We start from the raw sequence: 13,473 nt of genomic DNA on the forward strand, positions 1-13,473 counted from the left end.
AGATTTTTTAAACTTCAGCTGCATTTCGTTGTGGCGGGAGTAAAATTTTGTAGCATACTTTTGGGCGATGGAAGACAAAAGTGCATATCCGCCTGCAGCTAGGAGGCAACCTGCTGCTGTTTCATGGGCGCCTGGTGCATTTGCCAAATTTTACCAATTTGCTGCACGCATATGCGGCGCACCGTATTTGTTTATCGGCATTTGGCTTTCTCCACCAGGCGAGCATGGTAAACAGCGGATGGTTTACAGAAAATGTTGCAGAATATTTTTCACCCATTGCGGCTGTTGTTTGACAGCTGCGTGAAATTTTGATGTTAAAAATAAAATAATTTAAATAATAAATAACAAAGAACACAGTTGCCGAATTTATTTAAATGTTCATATATTAAAAATTAATTTGCAATAAAAATACTTACAATTTACAAGCAATTGAAAATATATATATGTAGTATGGTAAATGGTAATAACATAAATGTGTAGAAGCTATTTTTGAAATAATATTTCGTTTAAACAAAACACATTCAACATAAAATAGTTAAATACAAAGTAACCCAAATCAAGTAATTTGTTTGTTTTATGACCGCAAAGTCGTTTTTTGTCGAATTTGTTGTCTTTTAACATACTTAGCGTCTAATATTTTATACTATTAAGTGTATTGAATACAACATTTACAACAGTTTTTTCTAGTTTTCTAAGCGCCAACAACGCAATAGCACAGCCGCTTTCATTTTCTACTTTCTTTAAAGTAAGCAAAGTTCGGCAATTTGGCAATTAGCAGAATTGTTTCATATTGAAAAAACTTTAATGAACAAATGGTAGCTGAGCTTAGATTTAAGTGATGACATTTTATAAAAACAAACTGTGCTATTGCATTGACTGGCTGCTGCACACTCTTATCTTTATGTTCAACATAATTTTATGTTTTTCGCATGTTATCTTCTGATAATTTGTCTTTTGTTTTTGGTATACATTTCATACGTTTTCTTAATTTATTACTAAATGCAGATCTATTTTTGGCATTACCCTTAGTCAATACAATAATTTCACATTTTCACAACTTGGTTGAAAACTCTTTCGCGCACCTAACAAAGTTTCCTTATTTACACATATTTACTTTTGCTTTTACTTTTACTGCTTCTGAAATTTAAAAAGCAACATCAACATTTCCTTAACGCTAGACATCTCTAAACTAATTTATCATATTTTTTATGATTTTTGGTTTGGCATTGGCGCCTTTGCTTCTGAGATAACATGGCGCTTCCGGGAGTATTATTAATTCATATTTGGTATATTTATTGGTATTAAGCTATTCATGGTATGTAATTATAATTTCTGTTTAAGCTATGCGTTGCACACAATTGCCTTGGGCCGGCGGGCATCAGCAGTGGTTCCAGCAAGGACGAGGTGCTACGCAGCTTGCTTGCCAATTAGCCAGCAACGCCTTGACTTTCGACAGCACCTTGCCGCTTTTTATTGCATACAGCAGCAGTGGCAGTCGCTGTTGTTCTTGTTGTTGTTGCTGTTGCTGCTCCTGCCTCTTACTGAGCGAGCTGTGTGCGAGTGTAACAAAATCGTCAACATGTTGACAATCGAAACGTTGTGCAATCATCATCAATAATGTTTGATCCTTTGACGTGTCCTTAGTGAAATTGGCAATTGCTTGATTGCCGCTGCCGTCGCCCCTGCTGCCACGGTTGTAAGCGTCGTTGTTGGTGTTGGTGTTGTTGCAGACGGCAATTGCAGCATGCATGGCAGCGCTAACACCCGGAGTGTCAAATGTCAATGCAGCCACAGTTGCTGGTAATGGAGTTGATGGGCTCCTACCGGCAACTGTCAACGACAGCTGTTGAGTTGTGTTTCTCTGTGTGCGCGCTTGGTTGCGCAATATTGACGCGCTTTTCTGCTGCTGTTGCTGCTGTTGTTGATTTGCCAATTTTTGTAATGGATTCGCCGCTACTTTCGCCCACTGCATAAACATCAGGCACAGCGCCCGCGGAAATCCCGCCAATCGTACACTCAATGATTTCAAATTTTTTCCAACGCAATTATGAAAGGATTTTCGTTCTTTCAATGTCCGTTTGACTGCCAAGATGGAAGCTGCCCCATCATTTACAACGCGTCTTGCTGTTGTTGTTGCCATTATTATTACCTTTGATGGCAACACCGTGGCAGTGAAATCTGCCACTGGTGCCGCTACAGTCGAGACGGTAGTTCGTGGTGTCGTTACTACTCTGGATTTCCTTTGGCTCCTTTGACAGCTTATAAAATGGCGTGTCAGTGCGCATAGAAAGACGCTCGTGCAAATGGCAATAAAAATATAAGCAACATACGCGGTGTCGGTGGAAATTTTCAACCGCGAGAAGTTCTTCACTGCCGCCGCTGGTGCACTTCCTTTCTCATCATCGCTTGCTTCACTTATCCTTTTGTCATATCGGTGCTCCAGCTTCAGCTTCAGCTCCACTGCCGATTCGCTCCGCTGACTGTTGGTTGCCCGAATTGTTGCCGCTGCCGCCACCAGACCGGTCCAAAGTCGCTTCAAATGCATTTTTAGTGCTTTCACATAGACGCTTGCTGCCGTGCCATGTACGGTTGTTGCCGAAGACGTGATGTCGGCAGCTAGAAAGGGAGACAGACAGACATAGAATTCAACAATGAGAAATTGACTAAAAGCGTTTTTGCGAAGCTAGAAAAATGGAGCATTAGTGTCAATCAATTGGAATCTAGAATGTAATTTATTGTATGTTTTCTAATCAAATGGAAAGTTCTGCAGCTTTTTACAATTTTCGTTTTTTTTTTTCGAAAAATAAAGTGCTACCAAAGTCGCCGCGTGAGCTAGTTGAGTGAGTGGCTTCTCGGTGTGCGTTCTATCAATCGAACATGATGCTTCACGTGCAGTAGTCAAAAATGACATACACCAGATCATATTTTCATGGAGCTGAGCTGAGGCAGAGGCTTTCATGGAGGTCATTTACGATCCATAATTTTCAAAAATAATTAATTATATAAAATAAAATAAAATTTGCTATACAATAAAATAAAAATGTAATGCATTGATTAAAAAAAAGTATTACGGTTTCTTTTTGTAGTACGATTCGTGTGCCACCCTGTATTTACAATATATATACAGATACTCAAGCGGCTTTGAAATCACTAAAGGCCTTTAGGGGTTCATCAGAGATAGTGAAAGAATGCCTTGATCTCTTAGTGGATCTAACATTTTATTTCATCATAAACCTGCAACGGGTTCCAGGATAGAGTGATATTCCTAATAACTGTGAAGTAGATGAACTAGACGGAGCAGGCACCATCTTACAATTAGATTCCGAAAAAGAGGGAATTTATATGCCACTGGTTACTTTTAGACATTTAATCGACAAGCATGTTATAAATATATGGTATGTAGCTGGGTCTTGGTGGAGTTTATCTCTAACCTGCTCAACAAGCAGAAAATGTGGCATGAATGGAATGTGGGCCGCACATGTCGACTATTAAAATTCAAAAGGAATGATATAAGTCTAATTGGTAGACATGCCAGCAGACTGGCAACACCATGCAATGACTATTGTAGAAGCTGTCAGTAGGTACAAGAAGAAGAGACTATAAAAGATCTTCTATGCGAATGCAAGGCCTTGTATAGAAAAATAATCGCAACTATCGGTCAAGGGTTTCTGAATGCTGTTAACGAGGTTGCACAGATAAAACTTTTTGTATTAATGAATTTCATCAAGAGCACAGGATGGTTTAGAGAGGACATAATAGAGTGAGGGAATTTTAGTACCGGTGGTTTCACAAGAAACCACCGAAAGGCCTGGTGTCGTCGTCACACATCCACACAACCACCTACCTACTTCATTTATCATTTATTTGGATCGAGGAGTGCATTTAAAAAATACATATGAAGTTCTGGTTTTTAAATAGACAAACGAACTGCCTCAAACAACGGACCAATGACATCAAAAATGCATAATAATATGCCTCAGTGACGCTGTTTTCCATATTTACTTTTGACAAGTTGGAGCATTTTTTATGGAGATTTGTGAGATCAAATATCGCGCATGTGAATAAGTACAAGCTCTATTAGCTGAATTTGATGAAAAATGAAAATACTCAATACTAACGGAGTTCAAGGCAGCCGGCAGAGCTGTGAGAGTGCTAAGGGAGTTGGGGGTGGCGATGCATTTGCACTTTGTTGACACTTCGGTATATGTTAACATTGCATTTGCATGCATTATGAAGTGTAAGTACCGCTTCGGCGTGGATCTAGCTGCCGTCAGCTGTCAGTATTCGTGTGTAACGGTATTGTATGCGGCAGCAAGGAGCGCCTTCCGTATGGCAACGGCGCTTTTATGCGCCTGCTCGCTTTGTGGCAAAATTGACTGCACATCGAGTCGTTAGCGTTGTTTGCGACTGATTGGCTTACTTGCTGCTGCGGCACATATGCTAGTGTGTGTATGCGCTATAAATAGCTATGCATATTTTAATGCGCCTTAACAGCGTATTATGTTGATCATAAGCAGCTGAAGCCAAGGCAGCCGATGGAGCAGCACTTGTAAAAACAAACTGCCGTTTGCCTTCAATGACAGCGCCTTAACTCAATTTAAGTTTAACTATGCATGCACACATCGACACACACACACACACATACAGACACATGAGCAAGTGACTGCATAGATGTACAAACTCCATCGCCTTCATTGTGTACGGTATTTTCTTTGAGTTTTTTCTTTTTGCGATTTTCCTTTTAGGCATGTTTGCATGAATTCGTGTATGTCAATGTTGCCCCAAGTAAGTGGCAACACTTTAGTGAAATTTCTTTTTTATTTACACCTAGAGGGCATGTGTGTTCTTTCATCCGCTACTCCGCTCGCACTGGCGCCACCAGCTGCTGCTACCTTATCATATTTTCACAAATATTGAGCAACAACGTAGTCGTTCAATGTATTGCATAGTTTTGGGCGGATCACGTTATTGCTTGCCGTATTTATACACACACACACAACTGCGCATGTATGTATGTGTGTAGATATGTATGTGGATGCGCTTTACGAATACAACTAAGTTTTGAGAAATTTTGTTTGCATTTCGTAGCGCACATATGTATGTATGTTTGTGTGTATGTGTGTTGATATAACACGACGAAGGCAGGCTGGCAAAAATCTATGTATTACATAGTATGGGTGAAGAGCGGACGGCAGGGAATGCGGCAATGGAAAATATGGTGTTAAACGTTTTGGAAAAAAGAAGGTGGCGCAGCGGTGAATTGACATACACACACATGTGTACATACATTAATGAATATAAACATTAAATATTGCTGAAAAGTTGTTTGCAGTTCAAGTTGATTTGCTTTCGATTAAATATGTGTTCGAACGGGTGGCAAGCAAAGCCAGTCGATTTGCCCATTAAACGAAGCGAGAAATTTGAAGTTTATTGCAATTTGCATTAAATAAACAGCTTCGAGGGCACACAATCGACGTATATGTATGTATGTATGCATGTGTCGACAAACATGACGCTTATCCGATGATTAGGAAATACACAACTCAGCGACTTTCCGAGTATTTAAAAGTATAAAAATTAAAAAAAAAAAAATAAACAACAAGGAAAAATTTTAATCCTTCACAGGTGCATTCCTTATAGCATAAAAGGGTATAAAAGGCTCTTTATTTGGATTTTGAACGGTCAGCTTGAATGGCAGCTGTATGATATAATTTTCCGCTACGAACAATATCTTCGGAGATTGTAATGTAGCCTTGGCTAATATTTTATGCGAAATTTCGTGCTAATAAAGTTTTCCATACAACATAACAATATAAATTAATATTGAAGTTAAGCAAACTAATTAATTAGTATTGCCAGTATCCACTTTAGCAAACAGTTGCAAACAATACTGTTATTCAACCCATTTAAATGCTTTAAATTGCTACAACGTTTCACAAAACCCGCGAACTATATTAAATCTTCCTTTCGTAATTGGTGTATATTTCCACGGATGTTAACATACAGTTATTATATTAAAACCTTGTATTTCGTATTAACACAACATACGTTGCAACTCACCTGAATATGTTAAAAATGATTCGTTATGATCCTCGAAGCCATCACCGCTCGCATGTTGTTCGTACGGATAATTATTATGCATGTCGTATGAACGGCCGGAGGCCATAATGCGTGGTCGATCCTCTTCGATGACACTTTCGATTTCCTCCTTGAATATATCAAATATGCTGGCCGTACACTTGAGCTGTTGGGGCGAAATCAACACGAGTATCATGAATTCATTTATATTATATTTCTTCAAACAATATTAAATTAATATTTATTGTGAAGCGTTGCAAATTACCCTCATTTGTCCTTTAATGAAATGCTGTGTGGTCACCATGAAATGCAGCGCGCTCACCACCGACTCCAAATTGTTCTCTTCATAGCGTTCAATTTGATAAGTTTTTATGTGATGCAGCGGCACCTGGAATGGAAATGTATTGACCATTTAAAAAAAACAAAAAACGTAGAAATATATAATAAAAAAAAAATTAAAATTTAAAACATTACAAATATATTTTTAACGTTCAAGAGCTCAACATTTTCGAAAAAAGCTTGCAAATATCTATTTGCATCTTTTCAGATGAGCCGTGCAACCCATTATCTGGTGCACTGAGGTTACTTCTTTGCATACAATTTAATTTGTTTTTTTATGAAAATAACACAGTTCGTAATGATAACATCACGAGAAATCTTTCAATGCCTATCACACGTAACGGTATTGTGTAAAATGAAGAGATGAAAAATATGTAAAAAGTAAGATATACAAAGAAAATATGTGCTTAAGGAGGAATATATGTATTATTTAAAAAAAAAAAAAAAAAACAAGGAATATGCATCAACTTCACGGCTGGCTGATTAGATGGAACAGGCATTCTTCATATTTGTAGATTATTTTGTGGTGCAGCAATGCAGTGCAATATTTTAATGTTTTCCTCAATATTCATAGAATTATATTTTCTACCAGATTGCCTCCTATGTGGATTTCATATTATTTATGGTTATTATTTTTCTATGTCGCTGCTATGGCAGGTGTTGTTGAGATAATTCAAAGGAATTTGAATTGCTTGTAAAGCGTGGTTGTTGTAATACATTTGTGTGCATGTAAAAAAAAGGAAAATAATAAAAAATAAATATAAGAAAATGATGATAATCGTAAAAAGAAGAACTGTTGGTATAAATTCAATTGTGTGTCTTGATAAATCGTTATTTCTTTAACAAATGACACAATCAAGTTGAGCACTAATCGGCTTACAATATAAATATATCTACATATACTGTTTATGGAGCAAATGAATGGAATACGTTTTATTTGAAAATTATTCGCGTTAAAAACTATTTTTATAATATTCTATCATTTATTTTGACTTAATCATTCTAACTAAAAACAAGAAAAAACGTTAACTTCGGTTGCACCGAACCTATAAAATCCGTCACAAATAAAAAAGTTTTTCAAACAAAAACTTGATTTTGATCATTCAGTTTGTAAGACAGCTATATGCTATAGTGGTCCGATATCGCCGGTTCGGGCAAGTGAGCAGTTTTTTAGGAAGAAAAGAACGTGTAAAAAATTTCTGATCGATAACTCAAAGACTGAGACCAGTTCGCGAAGATATAGACAGACGAACATGGCTAAATCAACTCAGCTCATCACGCTGATCATTTATATAATATATGTATGTAGTATATACTTTATAGAATAAGTATTGTTTCCTTTTGGGTGCAACAAACTTCGTGGCAAACTTAATATAACCTATCCAGGGTATAAAATTGGAGCAGTGTGTTAAATATTCAGTAATTCTGTAGTGAAAACTATTTACGGGCAAACTCATTTTTAAAATGGCTTCCTCACCTATGCCAAACGTTTGTTTGGTTAAACATAGCAATTATGCCATTGCGAATTTCATTTAAAATGCAAAGTAGCTTTATTTGAGTTTTAAATTTTAATTAAGAACTTTTTATGCGCCAAACATTGCGCCAGTTCCGCAGTTTCAACGTTCTAAATAGGCAACTCTCATATATTATAGTGTGAAACGGTTCATTACGGTTAAACTACGGTTACTGGCACGTATGTATGCGTATGTCCGACAAAGTACAGAAGCCACATAACATATGTCAACAATATAAAAACCGCAATCCCAAATCTCATTCCAGGAAATATATGCAACTTGTACACCAACAAAAACAAAAACAATACACATTCAATCATGAGCTAGTAATAACATATGGTATTCTAACATTCGTATGCGTGTTTTAACACTTCGTGCTTAATAGCTCAACAAAATATACGAATTGCAAACAATTCACTAATTTAAGTAGCAATTTCCTTTTGCGGCGACACAAAATGTGCTACAACGCCCACACTAACCAATTTACGACGCCACTGCCATGCTAGGCTAAAATTTTTGGTGCTCGTCGGAGAGGTCGGTTGCGGTTGTTTGTTTCGTTCCACTGACAGATGAAAACCACAATGTCATCTCGCCGGTGAATTATAACTATGGTTGCGCTGCCGACGTCACAGGCTATTCTATGGTAGTATGGAATGCATGTAGGGTATATATGCCATTGCTACCACACTTAGATGTCCTGTGACCACCTCCATTTATATATACGAGTATGTAACTACACTGGCAGGTGGCTCAAGAATATTGCTAAAATATTTTGCAGAAATCTGTAAGCTATTTTGTGGTTGTATTTTTAAAGTCTCTTCTGGTTTTCAAATCGTATTTTATTGAGTTCTTAAGTATAGCTTATATTGGCGCATAAGTATTCAATTCCGTTTGCTACAATAACTTATGAAGGAATAAATAAATTCAACATTTGCTCGCCAATTATTTACGAGCTGTCAGAATGTGGATATGCGACAACAATATATGTGCTCTTGCGGTTGATTGCTTTTTGGCTCCGAAAAGAATGCAATGAAAATTCTTCCGTCCTCCAGGAAAACAAACAAACGATGAAAATAGCGACTCAACAGCACACAGCCTGATAGATCTCATGACGAGTTATACGTATAGTCGCAGTCCGTTTGTGCTGCGAGCGTTCTGTAAGCGTCAGACAGCAGCGTAACTTCAGCAAAACAAAAACATAAATAATAGTTGAAAAATTCCATAAAGTGTGACAATTTTGGTAACCGCAGAATTTCGGTTTACAGTAACAAAAACAACAGTATGCCTAGAATGGGCACCTCCGTAGGGCAATTGCGCCACCACAAAGTGCACTCGACACGCACCAAACTGCCACAGAACAGCAAAACAACGTCAAAAAGCTGCATGAAAAATTGCTTTAAGCTAGCTCAACACTCAAATTTACATACACAAGCAAGCGTACTCGTATAAACATAACAACTACAGCGCCGGCCTGCAGACTTGCGGCGGCAAGCTGAGCGGAGGGACTGAAGACCGCAACGGCAGAGCGAGCGTCGCGTTAGCGCCATAGCACAACCGACATGCTTACAGAGACATCAGCTATGAATGCGGAATATTTTAGTTTTTCGCACCTCAATAGCCGCAATAGCTCTGGCGCAGTGGTAATGGTGTGTGTGTCAGGCAGAATGGCGAATGCCAAAGGGCGGAAAACGCTAGAGGAGTCGCTTGCAGGTTTTAAAGCTTGCCACAAGACGAAAAGCTTACACTGTATTACCATTGTTCAGCTTCAAGTTTGTATGCAGGTATATATATTTGTAGTAGTATGCTTTTATATATAATATAAGCGAGCGATTATTTTAAAACGGCAATACCTCCGAATTATTTCCTGTTGTGTCAACTTTGACAACCCCAAACGATGAGCAGTTGCGACCTTTTATTGTTTTTGTAGGCGCGAACAATAATCCAAATACATAAATGTCAAAGCGATCAACACCTAAAAGTCAAAAGCACATATCAATTACATGTAGGGCGGAGATGGGTAGACTGGTGAGAGCACAACCAAGCATACCTTGAGGCGCATCAAATCAAATTTGTCATTTGGCGCCGCCACAGAGACTTGGCAATTGAGTGATCGGTGTGATTTTGTTTATGTTTTTGTGAAGGCATGTCGAGCGCAATTTCATGTGATTGCAATGCAGATAACAATGATGTTTATTCCGATGTTGCGCTGTTGCTGCCGATGACTAAAAGTCTGTTTATGATTTTTATGTGACAATTTTTGCAACTCTGCAGCTGTAAATATTTTTTCAACATACTTGCTTTCCACCTATTTGTGTGTGTGTGTGTATATATATTGATATGAATGTATGCGCTATTCTTGGCATTATTGCTGTTGTTATTGCCAGTTGACAGTTGTTGATGACATGTATGTGGCAAATATTTGAACGCGTTCTAGTGCCAACAAAGCGAGTGCTGGGAATATTTCAAAAACAAAGAATCGCATTATAAACATGGCCTATTTTCTGAATTTGTATTTGCTCTATCGAAAGCGTGTTATTGTGCGCGCGTCCATAAGGCCATGCATGCAGAGTTATTTGTATTTATATATATGTGTGTGTGTGTGTGTGTGAGGGACAATTACCAATTGTTTTGTGACTTTATTGCTTGATTTTTCCCATTCATTTTTTATCATATATTGCGCTCCAGCAACGTTCATTACACAATATTACGAACGGTGAGTGCGTGATGTGTCAACAATCAGTGTCAACGGCAACTGCCAACAGTCAAAAGTTTTCATCAACGTCAACAATCAACTGAAAGCGATAAAAAATTTCAACACTTTTCCTTTTTGTTCCTTTTTCAACTTTTTTAAAAAATCAAAATGAAAAACGGATCAACAACGACAACAACGACAACTACAATACGAGTTGTATGTAAATACTTGTACATATTGATAAAATAAATGAAAGAAAAGTCTCTAAAGGCCTGCTCAGGCACGATGAAAAAATGCTCATATCCGTTGCAAGTTGTTTGATATGCAAAAGTGAAGAGTGAGTGACAGCAAAGTGCTCGCAGGTGTTGTGCCTCTGAAAAGCATTATCATCAAATACTCGTAAAAGCGGAACAAAGTGTGAAAAACGCTTGAAGCCGACTAAAAGGAATTTTATAACTAAAAGTCGCTATTCGAAGGAATTGTGAAATATATGAGCGCATTAATTAAAAAGCAAGCGGGAACTAGTTGAAACAACAATATTCTAAATATTTTAACTACACAAAGTCGGGTATTTAAACTAAAGATTTCACTCACATACACATATAATGGTGATTTAAGAGTACGTATCTGAATAAAGACCCACATTTTATAATACCTAAAGCAAACTTTTTCCAACAATTGACTAAGACTTAAGTAATAAAAAATTACTTTTTCCAAAAAGGGACACTTAAGTTTTCACAGCTCAATATTAAACTCAGCCATCTTCTTGTTTGCAGCTAAACAAAGCAACGAAGATGTAAATAGAATGAGTTTTAAATAACTAAAAAGAAATAAAAAAAGTTTCTACACATACACGCATAACGGAAAATTCCATGCAATGCGCCTTCAGAGTGATGCGAGTATTTTGGGCTGCATACTCGTGCATACAAAATTCGGACGAAATCGAGGTACGCGTATGCCGCAGACTTATGAAGTAATCTAAGAACGCAAGAAAAAGTGTGCACAAAAAACATGAATATTCAACGTCCACCACCATCGATAGCACACTTCTCTTTCCAGCTCAAGCTTAAACGCCGGTAATAAATGAAATTGTTCGTTCTGTGGGCATCTGCTCGTCTGTTTTTCTGAGCACATAGCCACCTGCCCTTCAACACCCTTATAGGCTTGCCAGTGTGTAGCGCCTCACATGCAGGTGTTTGCATACATCTACACTTGTGCGGCTAGTGTGGTTTTGCCGCAATTTTTTTGCTCCGTTTCGACCAACCAAATTGTGCACAGCTTTTATTTTCCGTGCTTTTTTCACCTTCAACATGCCAACAAAACATTTAGTGCGATTTTTCATTTTGGCGTTGCGGTGCTTAGTCATATTTTCGGATTTTCCCACGCGTGTACTTTTTTGCGCCTATGCTTTGATGAAGGTGGGGTGCGCAGGCTGTGTTTTTGCTTACGACTTTTTCTTTAGAGATTTTAGTTCAGGAAAATGCGCAGCGACTATGTGGCGTGTGAAACAATCGCTTAGAACGAGAAACCTAACATTTTTGCTTGCGTATTTTGTTGGGTCAGTGTCTAATGGCAATGATTTGGTTATTGTTGGCCTCAGACAATGCATTTGAGATTTTTCTTTTATGAAAATATATATTCGCTTTTGCATTTATCCAACAATGATATGCTTTTTCAAACGGTGCATATATAAATGGGTATATATGTATATACCTATATATATTTTTTAACACAAAACTTAACTGTATAGAGATCTAAGTTCAGTGTGTTCTATTTTTTATAAGAATTGCTGGGAAATAACTTTTTGTGACTGTTAAAGGAGTGGCGGTCACACGATTGACTTTGCCAAATGTTATAGGGATTTAATACTGAAGCTCAATATAATTTTTTCGATTGACTTTTAGTGCTTGGTTTCAACTTAAAAAATCAGTGTAATACTGAAGAGAAGAGCTGTAAATCCTGTAATGGGGTGAACAAGGAGGAATACCTAAACCTGTTTCTAAGCCATATATTTACAAAAAAGTGGGAATTTGTGAGTAAAATTAAGTCATTTGCTACCAACACTTTAATATTTTCGTGGTATCTGAAGAAACTTTTGATAAACGTATATATAATTTTGTGTGCCACAGTTCTGCCATTTCATTATACTAAAAATTATTCGCATGCACCGCAACTTCTACATGTTTTGCATAATAGTGGGGAAGTCATATACAAAACCTACATTATCAGGAGTTCATCTCAAGTAATCTAAACTCGCTTGACAGAACACAAGCTAACTAATGCATCGATTGTGGAGATATCAGACAGATTAACACAACAATGTATATCTAACTTCTTTCTCTTGGGAGAGTTTTTTGTAAGGAGCTCTCCGATTTAGGCTATCGGACTACTGTGGTGTTTTTCAGGCAGAAATGCCTGCTATTAAAGTTGCGATAGACGTACTGCTACGAAGTGCAGCCTCGTTTTGAGAAGAAAACATTCACTCCAACAGCAGAGCGACAATACAAGCGCTGAGCTCTAGCTAGTCAAGTGTCTGTCCTCACTAAAAATAGCATAAAGCTACTTCATCATCAGACTCGTTTGGGTGCCTGGTCATAGCGGAATTGCTGGCTACCGCAAAGCCGAAGAGCTAGCCAGAGGGGCATCCTAATCGAGTTGGATCTCCAATAGCATCTTGCGTTCTAGCAGCACTGGATCAGTAGATCTCGCGTGCACTTAGCAGACGTTGTTCGGCGTAAAGCTCCTGTGCGACTGCAAGACGCTTTGGGCCTACAGCAGAACGCAGAAGATCTACTGCACTACTTGCCTGTAGCGAATCCATCTTGGCGCAATCGTGAAGGTTTTTACTGG

The 13,473-nt window shown here is 37.9% G+C and overlaps 1 protein-coding gene across 5 annotated transcripts in view; it reads right to left on the reverse strand.

The window, feature by feature from the left end:
* Positions 1 to 851: 851 nt before the first annotated feature.
* The window catches only part of beat-Ic (beaten path Ic), a 191,904-nt gene continuing 179,282 nt past the window's right edge, over positions 852 to 13,473 (reverse strand). For all 5 annotated transcript variants that reach the window (XM_070107273.1, XM_070107270.1, XM_070107271.1 and 2 more), the window contains 3 exons: positions 6,344 to 6,466; positions 6,061 to 6,244; positions 852 to 2,616 (listed from right to left, as the gene is read on the reverse strand). In XM_070107273.1, coding sequence (XP_069963374.1) covers positions 1,379 to 2,616; positions 6,061 to 6,244; positions 6,344 to 6,466 — 1,545 coding nt within the window. In that variant the 3' untranslated portion in view covers positions 852 to 1,378. The remainder of the gene's footprint in view (positions 2,617 to 6,060; positions 6,245 to 6,343; positions 6,467 to 13,473) is intronic.

This window comes from Bactrocera oleae, chromosome 3 (assembly GCF_042242935.1).
Source record: "Bactrocera oleae isolate idBacOlea1 chromosome 3, idBacOlea1, whole genome shotgun sequence".
In the NCBI taxonomy this organism is placed as follows: Eukaryota; Metazoa; Arthropoda; class Insecta; order Diptera; family Tephritidae; genus Bactrocera; species Bactrocera oleae.